Here is a 22,500-nt window from a genome sequence, read left to right on the forward strand (position 1 = left end):
ACAATATAGACAACAAGCTTTCTTTCAAATAATTGTTCACTGTCACATTTCCAATTTTCTCTTTTACCTGAAGACTGTGCAGAGTTGAATACAAAATAAATGTAAATTTCTAAACAACTGAGATGCGGCTTCAGTAAACACTGTGATGCATTCAAGGCGTTCGATTCCTTTTAAACCCATACAGAATTTGCCATTTGGTTTCAGCGTTGTACATAACACCACAGTCGGCCAAATAACATAAGAAACAAAGTTCACTTTGTGAGAAAGATGCAATTGTTGTCGAAGACCATTACTCGTCGCTTTGAAGATCCATATGGGTATATTTTGTTTAAACATCCACTAAAACGCCATTCGTGTTACAGTGACTTTCGAAGCCATTGCATATTCTACTGTGTCCACCGGATAAAATCTACGCATTTCTACTACTCCCTGACACCGACCAAATTAACATACGTCCAGAGGACTACAAGCACAAAGACGGTGGTATAGGGGCGCTAAAGCTGCAACGTTTGTAAACCGGCCATTCCTCTACCTGGGTCCTCCATGTTGAATTCTTCGTACAACTATAGTTAAGTTGCGCCTTGTGTAAGTATTTCACCATGTTTGTTGCGAGTACTTTCACTTTTTCAATGAATTTTGATATTACTTGGATTAGGTGGTGGAAGTCATAACCTTTCAAATTGTGAAATGGCACTGGCATTTTCTATATTCAGTTCTTGCGTTGATTGCATAAAATTAATTGAGATTGTGCAGCTGCTTCCCTGTGGTTTACTTACCTAGTAAGTAAGTAAAATTTTATTTGAACGAAGTCCCATGATTTATGAGTCAAATGGTCAATGCGTCATGAGTCATGAGTCAATGAGACTCACAGTCAATATAGCAATAATTTATTGATTAAGCCTAAGCTCTCGTTTCAGTAAATAGGCCTGAACACTCTCTGAAATTTTAGCTTTCATTTATGGGTTAGGGTAACTGCACTAACTCACTGACTCATCTACTCATGACTCATTGACTCATTGGCCGTTTTTATACTAGAGACGCATAATCCGTCCAGACGAATTATGCGTCTCTCATGTTATCCGTCCAGTGTAAAGACGGGACGAACTATATGAGACGCATAATTCGTCTTGGACGAACTTGGGCAAACATTTTTTCTGCGTCTGCTAAATCCGTCTAGTATAAAGACGGACACTCGGACGCATAATGCGTCTGGACGAACTTTCCAGTTTAGTGCGTCTTCGAAGACGCACTAAATAGATTCTTCGTCCAGACGTATAATGCGTCTTGTGGCCGTCTTTATACTAGACGAATTTAACAGACGCAGAAAAAATGTTTGCCCAAGTTCGTCCCAGACGAATTATGCGTCTCTAGTATAAAAACGGCCATTGACTCATAAATACTTGATACTCTATTTGAACAGGGTAGCCCCTTTCAGCTCTGAGGCTGGTCTCCATAGGGGCCCTGTATCTAAAAGAGTTACAGGTCAAAGCCTAAAATATATAATAGAATTTAAGAACTACGTTTATGATAAAAGCTATGAAACATTTACTTCCTGTTATGTGTCAGTGGTCTCTTAAATTAAGGCCTGGCCAAACGCTCGCAACATTTCAAGGCACCATCTTGCAACGTTGTTGAGCACAACATGTTGGATACGTTTGCACTCTGTTGCGATATGTTGCAACATTTTGGGTGATGTTGGATTAAATTTGAAAACGGTCAAGTTTTCCGTGCAACATTTTACCGGGATGTTGAATGATGTTGTACTTGTTTGGCCTCTTTCACGCAACATAAACATCCTGGGGCACATAAATATCGACATGTTGCGTTGAAAGTGTTGAAAATGTTGCGTGCGTTTGGCCAGCCCGTTGAGCACATGTTGCAACATATTCAGCAATGTTGCAAGATGTTCCAAGCGTTTGTCCAGGCTCTTAATGCATCTCTTTGCATAACAAACATTAGTATAATTACATGGGTGGTTATTCAAAAAATTATCTGCGCTGATTGGTTGTCGATGAGGTGATTATTACGCGATAATCACTTAAACGGTTTTTCAAAATGGCCGCAAGCCGTTTTGTCGAGGTGACAGCCCAAGAAATGATATGTTTTAAAGAAAATGCATATTTTTCAAATAATCACCTATGTAATTATACTAAAACAATTATTCACCTCAAGCTCAGTGAATATCAGTCAATAAAAACCGAGAGGAAGTCGAGGATTCAAACACGCTACCTCTTCCTTCAGAGTGAATCGCGATAACCACTAAACCACGTGACAGATAAATGAGGAAAATATGTATTAAAGAATTGTGTGCGTGACCGGAAACGATTTTATTGTGTTTTCGTTGCACATAATGAAATATCCGGTTATCGCATGACTCAGTAACAGATATCGTAATTTTATAACTTTTCCAGTATTGTTAAGAAAAAGTATTCTAAATTAAATATCATCGTAAAGACTTGCAAAGCATCTGTTTTCTGTTTTTGATTGGAATCAATGGCGTTAACAACAGTTTTAAATGTAAACAAATATCCACGATCGCACTTAACCCTATCATTGGGTCACGGAATGTGGACTGTAGACTTCAGACTAGTGAATTGAAACTGGATATTTACCAAGATATTATGACATAAAAAATACGCACTGAAATACGGTGAACGTAAAGGAAGTCAGCTAAAAATCCTTCGAACAAATTGTAGGCAAAGCGTAGCCTCGTGCTTAAATTTAGAACAAGACACCTGGGGGCGTATACGGATTTACTATTCTGGATGTACTGATTGTGTGAAATGAAATGATGTATCAGTTTCATGTTAATGGTTAATGCTTTTAATTGACATTATCATCAAATAAGCGATATGACAAACAAAGTTTTGAGCGGACGATGACAATAATAAGTATTGTTTATGGCAGCAAGATAGTAAAATGCACGAACTCAGTCAAGATAAGTATGCCCATTCTAAAGAGTTTGTTTAACTCTAGCAATCTTAGCAGTCAAATCGTATGTTAGTCCCCTCTGGTCTCAAAGGGTTAGCAATTGTTTTTAAAATAAATAACTTCTAGTTAAATTACAGATTTATCTTTCTGGAAATCTCTCGGCATTTTCCAAACTTCACCCGTTGTTGTAATTCACTGTAACTGGACAATATATGTTAACTGTTTGTGCATCCCACGGACACGCCCCTATAGGCGTTTTGTTTACTTAACATTCTGACAGATTTTTTGGCTTTGTCTGTTGTTTGCTTTGGTTTTGTCTCAAGTTAAATTAGAAGCATGATGGTAGAATTTTTCTGACTGCCTGTGGATTTGGTCCACAGAGTTTCCTGCACTGATTCATTGTATACTGAGGCCCATCGCATCTTTGTAGTTTTCTTTTTCTTGTCTATCCACAAGCGCCTTATGCATTAAGAGAGGTTAATAGTGAAAAGAGTTAAAAGCTAAGTTAAGTTGAAAAGAGTCTTTTTCTTGCAATAAACTTTCCCTACCTCAAATATGTTGATCAATTCCGTTTTGTTTCGATTGATAAGCCATTTCAAGACTGTTTTGGCGATATACTGAAATCAGCACTTGTTTACACCTTCTTACAGTGCGACGTGCCTTACCGTGGCCACCTAACAAAGTTTTTTACGAATGGTTCGCCAATCAGGATGTGTGAATTTCATTGAATATTTGTTTTCAAAAAATATGTATCAATACATTTTTCGAAACTAAAACAAAAATCATTTTTTTAAAAAAAATTATATTTTCAATGCATTTCAAATCAAATTTATAAAAGCCATAAACTGTTTCTATCTTAAATAATAAAGAATGATATTTCATACTATCATGAATATTATCATATTCATATTTTTGGAAAAAATAATTCAGTATTTGATCAAATCTTTGAAATAAACAATAAAAATATTCACTATTGTTTTGCATTAGCATATTATCTATTAGATTTTTTTTGTGTGTTGATATAATGAACTCTGATAATTATAAATATATTGATGCTGTTTATTTTAGATTTAAAATGTTTTTTGATGCCTTTTCAGATCGAGTAAAATTTAATTATAGTATTAGTGAACCATCAAATATTTTTTTAAAAATGTCATTTTTATCAACTTTGTCAAATTTATGGATTCATAACGTTGATAATGATGATATCAATTGTTTTTTTCAAAGAAAACAAAATTGGTTAATTATACAGTCAAAGAATTATATATAATTTTAAATCTATTTCTTAATGATTTTCATAAATGTATTGATTTAAATATGTTTGAAAATCATTATAATTATTTTTATTCTTATTGGTTGCTTTATATTATAATTGAATAACTGATTAAAATACAACTGCGGATTCAATTAATTAGTTCAACCAAAAAATACAACTGCGGATTCAACTAACAAATTATGCAGATAAAATTAAATCTATATATTTTTTATAAAATTTAACCGTGGATAATTTGGATTAACAAGTTTTTTGAAACGGATTTCACTATAAAAGTTAACGTTAAAAAACAACGACGTTTCGACCGTTCGACGGTCATTTTCAAGTTGAACAGTAAAAATTACCGATTACAAAACCGATTCCAAAAATGCTAATAAGATACTGACCAAAACTCTAAAATATTTACATAGAAACAATACACACACACAAAAGAGTAAAAAATTGCCGCATGAAGAAACGCTAAGTAAATAACTTCGCGCGTATCGAGTCACTCTGTTGGTTCAAATTTGGTTTAAGTTTGCGAATAAAGAACATTTCAAAAATCAAGCAGGCAAGTTTACTCTGACATTTCTTTAAAATCTCAAAGTTGTTTCCAATGGAATCCGGATCCCCTCCATGCTCGTCCTTTACGTGGTAGCCGATTGTTGATCGCTTATGTTCCTCCACACGTTGATGTAGGTGTCGACTCGTGAAGCCGACATAGTCTGCATCACACAGACCACACTTGTAATAATAAACAACGTTTTGTTGGTTTACAATTGGAGGTTTGTGTTCCTTCGGCTTGAAATTTCCTTTGATCTTTCTGCTTACATAAACAGGCTGGACGACGGCATTAATCTTTCGACTAAGATCGCTGAGTTGGTGTCTTACCACATTTGCCGATTTCTGGTCTTTGAACGGTAGCACAATTCTGATGGGGGCATCTTGTTCATCGGATACTTGCTGTTTAGAACACATATTCTCAGTAACTCTCATTTCGATAAAATTTCTGATGGTGTTCTCTATGAGGGTTTCAGGATAACGCAGGCGAGCAAAAACTATTTTGAGACGTTCGCATTCTTGATGGAAAAACTGCCAATTCGATGAGAGTTTGAAAGCACGGTTTAACATTGTCTTCAGGAGAGAGTGTTTATAGTTGACGTCAACATGGCTTTGATAATGCAATAAAAGCCCAGTATCGGTTGGTTGCACGTAGACCTTCGTCTCTAGTCGTGGACCATTTCTGATGATCACCATGCCAAGAAAGGGAAGCTTGCTGTTGTCTTCGAGTTCCATTGTGAAGCTGAGTGAGGGGTGTATTCCATACAATGTTAACAAGAATTCAGAGGCAGATGAAACATCGGGAAAGCAGGCTTTCTTGCCTGCTTTCTACAAGCGATATGTCGACAACACTCTCAGCAAAATGCCCGATGTTTCATCTGCCTCTGAACTCTTGTTAACACTGAATGGAATATTTTAAAATACAAATCTTTATTTTCAATTTTCCATTGATAGAAAGGAAAAACATGTAAATATTTTTGAATGCAAATAAAAATTAAATGATCTTTCATTATCTCACCAATTAAAACATTTTTGAAAAATTCTTTTTTGTAATATGTTAATATTGATTTGAATCGTTCATATAAAGCTTCTTCATATTCAACATTATTTGTCATTATATTATATGATATAATAATATACATGAATTGCTTAGAACTACATAATTAATTAAGTCAAAATGATATAAATTGTCCATTTTGCGAACATCAAATATCTGGTTATTATACAACCAAAAAAAGTGATTGTTGTGAACAACCTGATATAACTGAAGCTAACGGTCGTTTACTATGTATTAACTGTGGTGAAATTGGTTATGAAATTTTTAAAGATAATTACATCGATTTTTACGAAAATATGTATAAGATAAGAAAAAAATCAGTTTATATCAGAAAATATCATGTTCAGAATGTATTATTAGATATAGACCTCAAAAACAGATTACAAATATCAAGAGCAATAATAAACCGTGCTTGCAAGACATTTGATCAAATAAACACAGTTTTACTCAAGTTAACCAAGATAGAAGAAGGATAATATCAATCAAATTTATAATACACAAGCTTTTTAAGATGTGGGATTTACCCCATGTAATACCGATTAGTAAATCTACCAAGACTCTAAAATATTATGAGGGGTATTGGAACAAAATTCAATCATTAATTGGCAACAAACTTAAGTAAATTTATTGTTATATTTTTTCATTATTTTGTCTGGAATAGTTGGACAATTATCAATTATAATATTTTCTATGATAGCTAATGATAGAACATTTGTTAAAAAAGATTGATTCATTAAATACACCGCTTCTTAAACTATTTCTAATTTCTGATAATATATCAAAATAACTAGCAGATGCAAATCTGCAATTTTCTAATTTTGTATCATACTTTTTTGCAGTAGCATATGTTTGTAAAAGAACACCGGCTCCTGAAACAGCTCCTAAAATTATAGGATTAAGAGTAATACGGCCTGCTATTGTACCAATAACTACTAATCCAGCTGAACCAAGATTGGTAGATAGATGCATTTTTTGGTAATATTGAAATGATTTCTTATAACACCAAAATTTGTTGTGATAATGTTTATACAAATCATTTATTTCTTTAATTTTTTAATCTGATAGATTTTTGCTTATATGATTGAAATTAAATATTTTTTCACTCATATTGTGTATATAAATTATGCAAATATTATGTTTCCACTATTTCTTATCTGATTTTGTAACAATGTTATTTGTTGCTGGAGATCAGTAATAGCTGCATCAAGCTGGCTTTTACTGATAAAGTGGTTATTATTTATACCATCTTTAATAAGATGACCATTATCGTTGATGAGTAGCTTGGTTTTATTATTATCAACAGCATAATCACCATTTTCATCTAAAATGTAAGGCATTATTTATTATTTATTATTACATTATTATTTACACGTCAACTACTTGATGAACGAGTTTAAATTCAATATCTACAGCGTTCCTTAGATTAATTGATAAAATGTTTACAACCCTATTAATAACCAACTTTGTAGGTAGTGCAGTAAATCGAAATCTTATTTGATATGATCTAAAATTACCACTGCCCAAATCTTCATAATTTAGATGGATTGTGTCGTTTTTATTGATATATTTTCCTTCATTAAACAAAGTAATTGACTTCATATTTATAGAATCAAAATTGATTTTTACACCGCTGGAAATAAACGCATTACGCAGACCTTCCATTACGAATAAATGTGCTTTTCTTTACAGTACCAAAAATATATGAGTTTTTAATAATTGAAGATAATGATGTTTTTGTAACAGCACCCATCTTTACGGAACGACGATCACGAAAGAATGAGGGCACAAGTATTTTATCTTGTCCCCTACTTCTTTTGCAATTGTCTTTTTCCCTAATCTCATGAGTAAGGTAATCTAATCTTAAATAACGTTTTAAATTACACTTTGAGAGACGACGGATTATCTTGAATATGGGGAAGCTGTTGAACTATAGCTTTTAAACCTGCAGTTGAACAGATTCCTCTTATTCTAGTTTAATACTTTTAAAAACAAAATGGAATGATGATTTTAACCGGCTGCCTCTACTCCTATGGTAACCCTAGCAAGTGGGTATCTTTCATATAAGATCAGTGAAGGAAAAAAGCAATAGTAATGATTACAAGGTCGAGTGAGGCCTAACACTACTGTGAATGTTTCTCTATACCCAATTTTTTCTCATTACATTCACATTGTCAAATCCCACTGGTCACCATTGCAAGTAGGCATGGAAAATGCAGACAACACCTGGAGCAAGCAATGAGACCCTTTTTTATTTTATTCTCAATGATTTGATCTATGGTAGTCCTATGGTAACCTTTGCAAGTAGGCATGGAACGTGAGGATACCACACGCGCAATGAGAGACAATAAAAGAAAATAATATAGGCAAGTAAAAGTCGGTACTTTTTATTGGTATGACTTTTACTTTTGGTCTGTATTAATCTCTTCAAAAAACACGCATATTTGTAATTGGTCCCCGCCTCCGACTGCAATAACTGATTATGAAGTCGAAGACAAGGAACAAATACAAATTAATTTTATAACGAATAAAAATTAAGGGAGTTTAAAACACCACAAAACGTCCAACAGAAAACCTTGGACGTTTATCTTTCAGTTTTTCTTTGGGATGGCTTGTTCAACTTCTGATCGATGATTAGACCAAATGAACCATGATTGTACCTACTGGTCACCCTAGCAAGTGAGCATGGAAAATGGGAACGTGATTAACACTGAGTCCATCAATAAAACTATTTTTCAAATAAAAGAAGTCTTTTTAAATGTAAATTTAATGTTCGCAGCTTCTTCTTGAACTCCTTGTTCGACTGAATGACTGGATTTTATTTTAACCTTAAAGATCAATGATGTTATTTCGCATTTATCCTACTGGTCGTCCAAACAAGCGGACATGGAACATGAAGACTGATTCTATGGAACTGAGATCTTTAAAAATATAATGAAGGAAGTCTTTTTAAAAGCAACAAGTCCAAGAGGAAACTTGTAAGTTTAATCTTCCAGTTTCCGTTTGGATTTCTTGTCCGACTTCCAGGATAAAAAGCATATTATTACCTTTTTCTTCTTCATCTCAACCATAATCAATAAAGGATTTATGAAATTAACGAAACTGTTTTTGACTACTTCAGAGTGTTTATCTTTATAAACAACCGATCTAAGGGTAAAGTTGGCCTTTTTTATCTTCCACTTTCCTCTTGAATTTCTTGTCCGACTTCCGGGATAAAAAAGGCGCCAAGATATCCGGTGTCCTCATAAGCATATTATTCACGCTCATTAGCATATTATTCAACCACCTCATTAGCATACAAACAGTCCGCTGCGTACCCCTATACTACTATCTGAGCATGGTTATTAGTTATAAACACTATTCCTGATTGTCCATGTGGCTCACTCGTGTGTATACAATGATTTACAATGTTCATTTGGATTATAATCCAGTCGCCATCATCATCTGAAATGTCCTTTTCATCTGAGTAGAGAACATCTTCCTCCTGAACATCGTTATCACAGGTCTTTCCATTGTCGGGGCAGGTGCAGGGGTCTGTGCAGTTTAAACTAGCCTTGTGGCACTGACAACGGTTAACAGAACACCTTTCTTTTCAGCATCCACACTTTACAAGTTGAAGTATCGGTTCAGGGGCTGGTGGCAGGTTTGTCATGACGGGTACCCATTCATCTTGGTCCATTTGCCATCCATACTACTGCGGTGATGGAAGCGCTGGGTTTGTTATTCTGTCGCTGTTCCAGACCATCAACTGGTAATGCGCTCTCAGGATTGCCTGGTGCAATGTGGCCCGCGTTGGTGGCAGCCTGTCTGATTCTGCTTGCTTTTTCTTGAAAAAGAACCATCATAGCTCTTTAACAGTCGTTATTGATATATTGTTGTTCTCGGTTGATATAAAGACAGACAAACTTCTCAATGACTGCGACAATCTTATCTTATTCGGATGAGCAGCTTTCCCAAGTTCTGCAAGGGCAGCGATAATGGATAAGTGACTGAAATTATGCCATCCCATCTACAATTGCAACTTTGCATGCACTTGATCTTCATTTGGACTAGCTACTCTGCTGTTGTTTCTGTTGTCATTCAGCTTCTCTAGAATGTTCAATAGATTACTCTTGGATGAACAGTGAAGCATTGTACCATCAGCAGCAAACAATGATTGCGGGACTACCGAAAATTCGTGTTGGCCTACGGTTTACTTTATATCGACTTCTGGCCTAGTCTTGCACACCATCATCATACGCGAGAAAAGGGACCTGTCCTCGTGAAGCTCCACAATCTTGTCTGCTGCAGTCACCTTTACCACCTTTGCACTGGTTTTCCATGTTTAGAGTTTTCTTATCCTCATGGGCGACCAAAGGTTGACTTCACCAGACTGGACTCGTTCTTTTACAAAACAGTCAAACAGTCTCCTGCCGATCTCACTTTGTTCACACAAATCTTTCTTTACCGTTTCTGGCATAACCACCTTGGTCACTAACTATAGGTTGAACAGGTCGGTTTGTGCATCAGAGAATAGATTCGTGAACCTTTCAATAGTGGCTGTTAACTGTGCTACACCTTTCTCTTCGCGTGCTAAGACAGCTGTAGTGAGGTTATGATGACGACCTTGAGGCTTGGAAGACAACCCCCGCCATGTTCTTTGCTTGTTCAGCTAGGCTTGCGAGCTCTGGAGCTATCAGTAAGAATTTCATCCGAGCAGCTTCATTTTATGGTGATGCCAACCAATCCTCCTCCTATTTTTCATGCTTCTTTGATTTTGAGAGCATTTATTACTTTTGCTTCATTTTCATGGTAGACTTTTCATCTGAAAGCCCCAACCCTATAAACATGTTGAATGCACAGGTGTTATCTACCAAAAATACTTCATACCTCGTCCTTTGCAATGTTCCATGCTCTCCAGTGCAGCTTTTGTGCCAGCCTCGTTTTCATGCAAGCATGGTCACGTGATAGCCCTTACGATATAAACGTGTTTGATTACACGGATGACATGCATCCAACAATACTTTCGTCAATCATGTTAATCCTTTCCAGTGCAGCTTTTGTGTGAGCTTGGGCTAGCTTGGTCACGTGACTCCAATAACCTCTTTGCACTTTCAAATTTGAAATGTTGATTTGCATAATTGTGGTGATATGGACAATTTTATGTTTGAGCCTCTTTTCCATGTTTGGATACAGATGTCACATTTTCCACCCCCCATAAATCCCGGCTGAGCGAGTTCCAAAGTTGCCACCAAAACTTTTCATGTAATTTTGGGTCCCCTTAACACAGTTAGACTACTGGCTCGCTTTCTTCACGAAATTCCCTCGGGACTTTATTTCATGACATTTGCTGCCGGACTAGTTGCGCAGGAAGGAAACCGCCCCCACTTCCTCTTCCCCACTCCCCCTCCATTCTCTCCTTTTGCTCTCGCCCCATTTTGCACGCAACTGAAATTCGGAAATCGACTTTTTTAGCGATCAAAAACCAAAAGGAAACACTCGCTACGCAGGCTATTAATACAAGAGAGTCCACAGAAGATCAGAGAGCGTCGCGTGATTCTCACACATTACCACATGAGCAAGTTGCAGGGTCGGTCTTAGTGGTATACCAGTATTTCGCCAAAATACCCCAAAATTCATCCAAATATACCCAAAATTAATGGAACCATTGTATACTGTATACCTGAAATTCAAAGAAAGTGATATACCGAATACCCGTGTTTAAGCTGCAATATATCGTATACCCTACTTAAAAAGCCCCTGTATACCGTATACATGTACCCAAAAACCCTGGCCGACCCTGAAGTTGAGAGAAAAGCATTTTGTTCTAGCATTCAAAAATATTTATGCATACAGTTAACGAGAACGCTTATCAATCACTGATCAATAGTTTCATTGTTTTAAAAGAAAAAAATTGTTGATGTGATTTAGAACATAATTATTTTATCTCTGATCTGACTCGCTTCGGTTGAATGATTCATCAATGAACATTATCTTGCAAATAACCAATGACAATTCATCGGTCTCATCACGAACCAATCAAAACACAGATCAGTGTTGGAGTTCGTGCGGATTTTTATCCGTGACAATTTGCGTATGATTTTAGTTTGTTGCTGTGTACTGGAATTTTCTTTGTCGGTCTTAGACCTAAAATGACCTAAAAGAGTTCAAACAGTCAGTTTACCTCCACCAGAGAGCTCAGATGGTTGAGATCGTCGCACTTAAGGTGAATGTACGTTAACTACATCACACGATTTTGTGGTCATGTTATCCTATGTAAATCTTAGATTAAGCTTATCATCTGTATGTTCGGGGAAGAAGGTTTATTGGAAAAACTTGTTCAAGTCAGGCCTCCAGGTCTTTTTGATAAAGGCTTTATTACCATGTGTCTTCTTGTTTTTTTCTGTCGAACTCACCTCTTTTTTGACGTTTCCGTTGTTATGATGGTCGACGAAAGGTCCTTCACGATCAAATTCGTCATATCCGATTTGAGACACATGCAGAGAAAGAAAACCTCGTAAGTTTTCCGACGCACTTTGAGACGAAACCCTGATGGAGAAAGAGCAACTTACTTCTGATTTTTTATTTATCGGTGGAAATTCTTCCTGTCATTTTTGCGACGCGAAACCCCTTCAGCGTTGGTATAGCACAATTTGCATGCAACGGACATGTTTATTCGTGACGGTTTTCGACCAATTCAAGGAAATTTCGTAGGGGAAACGATATTGTCGAACATATTTTAATTCTCAACTCTTCCGTTTTGTCTTTCTTTTATGACGCACTTTTTTCTAACAAGATTCAAGGATCGCAACGGCGTGTGCCTTTCCTTCTGCAAAAACACAGTAAGTTTACGTAGATCATCTGTGAGCACATAGATTGAATCTGATTGCTTTTACATATGCTCAGATACACAGTTGTAGTAAGCTTATTTATGCATTTGCTACCGTTTCTTCTTATCCATTTAGCTGTCTTATATTCACATGTAAGCCGATATGCTTCAACTTTATATCGAGAACACGTCAAAATTACTCAACGGGACAAAATATATTGGACCTTATAGTTCTCACTGATTTTTTTTAACCGGACGAATGTCGGCGGATTTGTATTCGTTTGCCGACCTCATCAACTTCTTTACCTCAAATTAATTTGAATGGGTGCTTTTACAGAAGTCAGACACATTCGTTAGAACTGACCTGAAAAGAAATTAGCGGCTGCTATAACAAGCGATATGTGTTAATTTCAAGTGTTCAAGGACAAATAATTTATTTCGCCTTTATTTTTTATCACTCTTAAAGCGACAGGAGAGCAAGGTTTTATTTCGAGTGCATTCTTGAGAATATACAAATTAGCCTTGCATAAATATTTCGTTATTTGCTTAAAAGTGTTCTTCAGAAACCTTTAATTATTCACAATTGTTAGATTATTAGCCCTTACCACTGAGGGTAATCATTATAAATCGGAAGATAAGTTCTTACATTCAATATTATTTAGTGAGTAATTATATTTTTATTCAGGGAAATTCTCTTGCTGTTATCTTGAACATCTGGTTCTTATCTATATTGAAAATAGTTGTTTAATTTATTGATGTTTTGTGGGTAAACATCATTGCCAGGGCCCTAATTAAACTTCTCCAGTATTCCACTGTAGACATGGAGTATCTGTGGAAATAGTAGTTTTCATAAAAGAATTATATCTACTCATATCAAAAATGGCTAAATTACATGTAAGGACGTCATGTAGTTGTTAATATCAAACCATATATATTATGTAATTTTCACGAGAAAAAATGGCAAGTTCCAATATCTTAATTAAGACTGTGAACTAATGCAATGAAATATTAGGATCTCTTCTCTTTGAAAACAATCTACATATCATAGTCTCCTGAAACCTTCTTTTGTTGGAGCTATTTTGTGTACAGTACATGTAAGATAATTATTTGTTGATGTCATAAAATTTGTCCACTAAACATGCCACTTGCCTAAGTGTTGGGTTTGTTTTTATGGAGTGGAGGTTTCCTTGACAGCATTGCTTTCATAATTAGCTACAATCATAGACAAAACCGTTGGGAAGGTTAGCACTTTTGACGTCTTCATTGCTTCTGTCCCCTCCCCCCTCATTCAATGTTGTACAAAACTGAATGATTTTAGTGGGAAATTGTTGTGTTACCTTCCAACATTGAATGGGAGGGAGGGGGGCTATATAAGAGAAGGTGAAACTATTTCTTTTGTGCTTTAACAGAAGCGGGTTGTCAAATACAGCTTTGGTGTGGTTCATTTACATAACCTTCCCAACTACTTTTGTCTATGATTGTAGCTAACCCCACGAGAGTTGGATCAAGGAGAAATTGTAGCACTTTTTTCAGTTCATGAGTTGGAATGCATGCTATAAAAGCATGAATATCAGACACAGTTTGATGGCGGGGATGATCATGCTACTTGTATTCTGGTTTGAATCAATTTGAACATTTGACAGAACTGACCGGCCAGACTGGGCATTTGGAAGAACTAGATCTTCAACGCCTTTAAATTATCACACTTCGGGGATCATATGTATCTGCGAGGATTATCATGCAAGCGTTTCTTCAAATTGTTGCATTTTCTTTGCAGACTGACAGGTATGGCCGGCCAGTTGGGTCTTTGAATCATAACTAATTCTTAGCTACATTCAAACTTATTCAAACCAGAGTACAGCATTCGAGTGATGTCTGATTGTCAACCTGGTTGCAATGTAAACTGTAATGTTTGTGAAAGCAAAAACTTGTATGTTAACACATGGATTTGACGGCCTGAGGGCCAAAAAACTGTTAGTGTTGCATTCCAAACTGAACTGGCTACACAAAAACCTAGTTGAAAAGATAACAATTTTGACTGATGTTTTGAGCATTAGCCCTTTCACAGTGTAAGAGTAGATACATACGCACACCCAGAGTCTAGTAAGTCAATATTGATCTGGCTGTATCTGCTGGTTTTCATAGCAAAATTGATAGCCTTCTTCAAATGAAGCCAGTGCTTGGTAAACAATCTTTTGAAAAGAAAAGGGGGTTTTTGGACTTAAAAGTGGATAAAAAACTTTTAATTCACGGAAGATAGCATTAACTCTTTATGTACCACACAGGTTTTGTTAAAGGCAAGAAAATAGTTACAGTGTATAGTTGCCTCAGAACTGAGCTGTGAGAAACATTTGTTGGTCTATCCTCATTTGTTGCCACAAACTGAATAGCTAAATCCTGTTTTCAATGCAATTACCAAGTGGTTTATCATGTCACATGAGGAATAGACCTATGTCCATCACCACACTGTAGTTTGATCATGAGTTATATTCATGTAACTGGGAAATGGAACTTTGCTTGGGTTAAGAGGCTTGCAACACCTGATAGGGCTTGTTAAATGCACAGAACCTTATTATTGATACTTGAGCTGCTCACATGTATTCATGAATTGTTTCAATTCACAGATTGGTATGTAACTCAAGATTGAAAATATTCACATGGACAGTTTGACATAATCAAGTAATTGAACCGATGAACCACTGTATAAATTGACAGATGAAAACCCTGCGTATGATAAACCAGTTTGTGCAACTAGTATGCCGAAAGAGAAGCTAGATTCTCTAGCCCTTAAGAAAGCTCTGAAGCCCAAGAAGATTTTACCATTTAATCATAAGGTTCCATTGAGCAATACCATCAAACAGAAAAAAACTGGCCTCATTCTTGAAGACTCCTCTTCAGGTGTGTCGACAAATTCCAACAAATTGCATGTTTTTGAGATTGGCAATGGTGTGGATGACCTCGAAGGATTGCCACTTGTTGTGAGGAAAGACCGGCTAGTCCAAGAAATTGAGAACAGTCTTGCAGAAATTGAGGATCACTATTCTAACACAAGTAAATTAGAAGAAGAAAGAACTGCTGTTGAAATGGAAAGAAATAGTGTGTTAAAAGATATTGAAGAAACAATCACAGAAATTCAAAATCATGTGCTGAATTCATCCGGACTGGAGCATGAGAAAGGAGTCTTAAAGGAGGAATGTGATGGCCTACGTTACCAAGTTGACCAACTGAAAAATGTGTTAGGTGGGTCAACTGGCTTCGAAAATGGCAGCAATGGTGAGGAACTCACTGAACAAACTTTAGCTTTGAAAGCTGAGATAAATAGCTTGACATCAGAGAACGAAAAGCTCAAAACTAAAGTAAAGGACGTTGAGGAAGGAGAATTACCTCCCGATATGTCTCGAGAACTAGAGTTGTTACATGATGAGAACTCTAACTTGCAGAAACTGCTTCAGATGGCTGAAGAGTCTGAGGAGAACATGGCAAAAAAATTGAAATCCTTTGAAGCAAAACTGACTGAAATTCAAAAACAAAATGATGAGTTGAAGAACGAGAACAAAAGACTGACCACAGAGAAAGAACAACTTGAATTGGATCAAGAAGATCTTGAAGAAGAATTGTACAGTTTACAAACACGTTTAAAAAAGAGTAGAGATCAGAATCAAAATGATCTTATGCTGAAGGTGAGAGAAAAAGTACGGTAATTGTAGTTAATGTCACTAAAATTTATTAAATAAAGTAGAGGTTGATGAAATAATGGTGATGACAGTGCATCCATGTAAAATTGTATCCAGAAACGTTTTGTTAGTGTACTGTTGGTAATCACATGATTTTGAGTGCAATTTGGAATAAATATGCTGGAGTAAATGTTTTCGAAGACAAAAAAGATTTGCAAGTGCAATTTGTAGAAAGTTTATCAAGCAAGTTTACCCAGCAGAGTACAGGTGCTTTAAGTCCAAACAATTCAGATGAAATTTAAGCATTAAAGGCTGGATTTTGATGAGAGGAGGATTCCATAGTACCCAGAGAAAAACCTCTGAGAGCACAGTAGAGAAACAAAAAAAAAACCCAATCCATCTATGACATTGAGTCAAGGAAATGAACTGATGCCACATTAGTGGAAGGTTAGGGCTGTGTGTCAACCCTGCTTCCCCAAAACTTTACAGCCACTATACAATAGTAATATTTGTATTCAATCGTGTATTGGTCACTTTACAGTTTAAAGTGCTACTACAATAAAAAAGTCACTTCTTCTTTTTCTTCACATTTTGAAAGGTCTTGTGCTGAATACATGAAATGTGTGATTTTATGCAATCATTTCAAGAAACTAGAAAAACTGTTATTTTATTTTGACAGAAATTTCTTCATTTAACGGTCCACCATTACTTCAATGGTGTGACAGATAAGCCCTCAGGGAGCAGGAATGAGGAGAAGTGATGTCATTTACTCAATAGCTTTGGAATGCAGTGTGTGAATGCGGCTCACTTAGAATGTAGAACACAAAAATTAATTTGACAGTCTGAAAGCCAAAAACTCTGGTGCTGCATACTAATTAAGCCACATTTGCACACTTCCTTATCCACATTGCTGAAAACTTGTCGGTCTAAATCACACCAAGTAATGCTGGACCATTAAGTGAAAAGAGTGGAGTTAAAATAGACAGACTTCCTCTTGAAATTACAGTACGTGTACTACAAAACATTTTTCCCTGTTGAGCATTCAACGCAAGTACATTGTACTTTACATTGAAATGTGAAGAAAAACGAGAACTCTGTGAAATGTTTTGTTTACTCAACAATATCCCAAGTGTGGTCAGGAAAGCATTGGTTTTGTAATAGGGCACATGTATCATTATTTCATTATAGTGGAATGGAATGCTACAATTAATATTTGCTGCAAAAGAAAGTGACACTTACATTGTATAGATGTTACTCTAATGCCAGACAATTTTACTTATTTACTGGGAGCACTTTCGGGCGAGAGGGTTAATATAACAGCCTAAGAGTCTCAATGCCACAAACTTGGCTTGTTTGGCACGACACGCTGAGTACAATGAGGACAATAAACTGGTAAAATCTTCAGTTGATGTCATTAGGTATACCAGGTACATGCAAATGTACAATAGTTTGATGCTTTTCTCAGTGGTTTGGAGAATTATGAACAATGCAGCTTACAAAGTTACAATTCAAAGACCTGACATTTTGACATTCCTGTCTGGTTTCTTCATCAGGGGTGATTCAAAGCTATTGCAGGAGTCGTTTTATGTATACAATTATGCTCACCAATTTGCTAAATACATGTAGATGTCAGGTAACAGGCTGCATTGTCATGCTTTAAAGGAGTAGGAGCAGCAATTGATGTGCCAAGCAATGGCCTGATATACCTGACACCTATTTCGTCTTAGGGCCTGATTACATGGTGAATTTGGTGAGTTTCATCCCGGGCTGAAATTTGGCTCTGTCCACTGGGCTGAAATTTTGTTGCGATTACATGTTCGATTTCAGCGCGGGCGCAAATCGCAAATTTCCATGGGAAAATTTACTGAGATGCGAAAACACAATCGATGCGCGTGCTTACGTTCCTCTTTCAGCCCGGCATGAGAAATGAAAGCGATGACGTGAATTTTTCAGCACGTTTGGCCGGTGTCCTAGCGGATTTGGAACCCTCTAGGTTTGGACCCCCGGGGGACTAAATCTGCTAGCCGATTTCGTCCCCCTTCGCGGATTTGGACCCCCCATATTACAGCTTATTTACTCAACTGTTTATCGATACAGAGCTAGATTTTGGATCGGGGAAACTTGAGGCAAAGACTTAGATCAGTTAATTTGTTGTTTAAAAGCATTCGCGGCGGCATTTCGTATAAAAGTATGGAGATGGAAATTTTCTTACAGAAGCTTACATAAATGTAAATAACTCACTTGGAATTCACAGAATTGTCGTGTTATCTTTTAATAAGGGGAAAAAAACGAAAAGGCAGACTTAAGCTTCAGTTAAAGTTCTTTAAAGCACGCGCTGTGGTTTTTTCGTAAAGCGTTGCTTTTTCTTCCATTTAATAGTTTGAATGGGTGGGGCTTCCACGAAGGAGGTGGCACGTTTTGATGCAACACCTCTTGGTTGGAAGTCCGCTGTGACACCGGGCTGAAAATCCTAGCCCGGTTTCAGAACCTGGGCAAGGATTTTCTGACCGGGGCTGCAATTCATCCCTGGCTGAAACCTTATCCATGTAATCACCACTTTCATTTCAAGAGGATTTCTTTCGGAACACTGGCTGAAAATCGCCATGTAATCGGGCCCTTACATGTATTTAAAGAAAAGATTCTAATTACTTTTAGGGACTGCACTCTTTCCATTTTCAGCAATTGGTAATGATAATGGGTTTTTACTTCACTGTCTGCGCATGTCACATCCAGTCTCATGGTTGTTTACAGTTCTTTTTCTGGGGTGAGACTGGACGTCAGCCTGTAAAGGTGCCTCTTGCACCCGCTGTCAGTCCTTATAACTCAGCCAACCCAACCCTTCGAAGGACTCGGAGAAAAATTCCAGCCGCACTTGGAAACACTGTCATCCAGCCTTTGCATATTCTGTCTTTCATGGTTGGATTAAATTTCTTTTTCAGTAAGCAAAAGAGCGCCTTGTTTTCGAGTTTTCGACTCGCAGTGACAATTAAAATGGTTAAATTTCTCTTCTGAGACTGACACGCTTTCTTTCTTGTCAAATTTGGAACAGTGCATCAAAAAAATACAAAGAATCGCCATCACATTCAACACTGGCTTATACAAGCGGTTTTTTTTGCGCGATATGAAAATTAACAGGAGGGTTATAAAATAAATAAACCCCTTTCTGGGTTGCTGATATGTTGGCTGATAATGCCCTCGGCTGATGGATTGTCCTCAAAAATTCATATAAAATTTTTCGAACGATCTTTCAGCCGCGGACATTATTACCAGCCGCCATAAGGAGTTTATTTACTAAATATTACCCACACGCCCACCCAACCATGATTGAATGTGAAAGAAGGACAGACCACAGTGCCAGGGGTCGCCCTCTTCACCCTTATGGGTGAGCTAATAAAAGATCTTGTGATATCTTTGGAACATCCTGATGAAGACACTGGATGGGAGTGCAGAATGTTACGTCTTTGAACTGCATCATGGATAAAAATGCCCAGACATGATTTTCTCACCACTGACTAAAAGCATTGTTTTATTTTCTGATTCCGTTAATTTTCTATCGATTGTTTTTTCGAGTTGATTAGTGTTTGCAGAGTTTTTGTACTGTGTTGTAGGGCAGTGGTGACAGCACTTGCTTCCTACCAATGTGGCCTGCGTTCAATTCGCAGACGCGTCATTTGTGGGTTGTGTTTTTTGTTCTCCACTCTGCTCCGAGAGGTTTTTCTCCTGGTACTCCGGTTTTCCCGTCTCCTCAAAAACCATTATTTGATTTGATTTGCGTTAATTTGTTGATTTCAGTTCACAGTGTCCCCAATTAGTGCGCCAGTGCTAGAAGACTCGACACTTAAATAAAGTTCATTTTCTTACTTTGGTTAGGTGTTCCAAATGTGATTTGAACCTAAGCCTTTTGACCGGAAAGGCAATTGTTTCATTATCTTTGCCTTGAAAGCAGAGCTTCCACAACAGCTACTGAAATCACACCAAAACGCAGGGACACTCTTCTTTCCTCCTAGAGGGAAGTGTGTGGATTCTTTAACATCCCACAACGATAACAGCAATCCAACTCAATGGCCAGAGTATAGGCCAACTTAAGCCTCTTCTTTGGCCTATTTTAACTACAAATGTAAGCTCAACATTTTCCTACTGAGTATCTTCATAGCTCAGTTGGTAGAGTATTGCACCAGCATCGCAATCGAATCGAATCGAATCGCATTCGAATCCCATTGAAGCCAGCTGAATTTTCAGGTTTCTACAAGAGACAATTGCTTAAATTTTCCAGACAATTGCGAGGATCACTTCTATCAAACTCGTCTACAACCCGCACTTGGAAAAAAAAAACATTAACATTTCCTTCATTCATTCCTTCAGTCCTTTCACGGGAACACATGACCTCAACAAGTGTTGGTATAGCATTGCACCGGCATTGAAGAGATCATGGGTTCGAATTCCGTTGAAGCAAGCTGAAGGGTTCAGGTTTCTATAAACGACAATTGCTTAAATTGTCCAGATAATTGCAAGGATCATTTCTTTCATTCGTAAGTTATCAAACTAATGTGGAGAATATACATGCATATCAAAATGTCGGGGGGTGAAGACGAATAATGGAATAAGAATAACGGAAATAACGAGGAATAATGGAATAATGAATTGTTTAATTGTTTTCAACAATGCAATTTTACTTTTCAGGAATCAAAAGAGGAATTTGCGAAAGCTCAACGGAAGTGCGCTACGTTGGAGAAGGAAAACGGTGTTTTGAGCAAGAAGATTCAACAATTGGAAAAAGAAATTAAACTACAACACCAAGAGCAAGAAGAAAAGGCTGCAGCAAAGAAAACCTCGGAAAATGGCCAACAACTGAAATCCGCCCTAGAGAAACTGAATAAGGAAAATTCTTCGCTTCACGAGTCTTTGGATAAAGCAGAAACAGAAATTGAAAATTTACAACATGAACTAAAGAAAGAAAGGGATGAGAAAGAAAAACTAAGAGCGGCTTCAAGTGAAAATGGGAAAAAGAAGAAGATCAAGAAAGAAAAGGAAAAAGAGAGTGGAGGTAATAAGGACAGCGAAGCCGGAAGATCAGACGAAGTTGAGGCATTTAAGAAAGAAATTTACAACTTAAAAAGTGAATGTGAAGCGCTCTCGGAAACAATCGCCAGGACAGCCAATGAAAAACGAAAATTGGTGAATGATGTCGAAGAACTTAAAGAAGACAAATCTAAACTTGAATCCAAAGTGCAAGAGTTGGAGAGCGTTGTTTCAGAGCTAATGAAAGTTAAGTCCGAAAACGAGGAGCTGAAAGAACATTATTCGAGTCTGAGGGTTTTTCACGATGATCTTGCACAAAAACTCGAAGTTACCAAGAAATCTAATTCCGAGAAAGATGAAAACTTGAAAAAGACGCAATCCGAGAAAGACGCAATGAAGCAACGGTGCGTGGAAGTTGAAGAAACAACAGAGAAACTTCAGAAAGAGTTGGAAACTTTACACCACGATGTAACGGTCAAAACGGATGAATTAAAGACGTTGAAAATAAACCTTGATAAACAGAAGAAGGAGTTTTCGACAAAAAATGAAGTAGAGAGCAAGGAGAGGGAAAATCTTCAACATGAAATTCGAGAAATGTCTGAAAAGCTAAAAAGCAAAGACGAAGAGATGGACTCTGTGGTAAAGGCTCTTTCAGCGAAAGGCTCTGAACTACAGAATTTGAGAATTACTGTCGATGAAATGCGGAAAGAATTGAAGCTAACGAAGAGCAGTTTACGAGAATCAGAACAAACAAAATTGATTTTTGAAAAGAGCGCTCGAAAGGCAGAAAAAACGGTTGAAGAATTGCAGAAATCCTCTGCTGTTTTGAACGACTTAGCGATGGAAAAGTCATTAGAACTTTCGCGTACCAAGAGGACTTTAGAGAAAAAGGTAGAAAAATTGACGAAAGAGAACGCTGAAATGCGCATGAAATTTGGACTTGAAGTTCCGCCCGGGTCCACGACACCGATAAGACTGTCTCCAGTTATTGTTCAAATGCAAAATATTTCGAGTGATGAGGCGAATTTGGAACATTTGTCGCGGCCGTCTGATCGAGCACGAAACGACGGGACGAAAAGGCAGAGCAGGGAGTATAGCCCTTCGTCCCATGGGATCACAATCAACGGAGGAAGACGACATAATATGGACTATAACTCTTCGTCCCACGGGATAACAGCAAATGGGCTGATTTCCGATGTCA

The 22,500-nt window shown here is 37.1% G+C and overlaps 2 protein-coding genes across 6 annotated transcripts in view; one reads left to right on the plus strand and one right to left on the minus strand.

Annotated features, from left to right (window-relative positions):
• The window catches only part of LOC137972678 (uncharacterized), a 16,768-nt gene extending 6,648 nt beyond the window's left edge, over positions 1-10,120 (minus strand). The window contains exons 1-4 of the mRNA XM_068819407.1: positions 10,027-10,120; positions 9,491-9,624; positions 9,205-9,360; positions 4,696-5,572 (exon numbers count right to left, since the gene is read on the minus strand). Coding sequence (XP_068675508.1) covers positions 4,696-5,572; positions 9,205-9,360; positions 9,491-9,624; positions 10,027-10,120 — 1,261 coding nt within the window. The remainder of the gene's footprint in view (positions 1-4,695; positions 5,573-9,204; positions 9,361-9,490; positions 9,625-10,026) is intronic.
• Positions 10,121-11,845: 1,725 nt separating this feature from the next.
• LOC137974461 (flagellar attachment zone protein 1-like) overlaps positions 11,846-22,500 on the plus strand; it is a 14,720-nt gene continuing 4,065 nt past the window's right edge. For 2 of the 5 annotated variants that reach the window (XR_011117464.1, XM_068821467.1), the window contains exons 1-4: positions 11,865-12,003; positions 12,574-12,619; positions 15,231-16,286; positions 20,961-22,500. The exon at positions 20,961-22,500 is cut by the window's right edge and continues 319 nt beyond it. Coding sequence is in view for 4 of the 5 variants with exons in the window: in XM_068821467.1 (XP_068677568.1) it covers positions 15,363-16,286; positions 20,961-22,500 (2,464 nt within the window). In the remaining variant the exon portion in view is untranslated. Of the gene's footprint in view, positions 12,010-12,573; positions 12,620-14,095; positions 14,392-15,230; positions 16,287-20,960 lie in introns of those variants that run through there. The other 3 variants (XM_068821468.1, XM_068821469.1, XM_068821470.1) reach the window with 3 other exon arrangements.

This window comes from Montipora foliosa, chromosome 10 (assembly GCF_036669935.1).
Source record: "Montipora foliosa isolate CH-2021 chromosome 10, ASM3666993v2, whole genome shotgun sequence".
NCBI classification, from domain to species: domain Eukaryota; kingdom Metazoa; phylum Cnidaria; class Anthozoa; order Scleractinia; family Acroporidae; genus Montipora; species Montipora foliosa.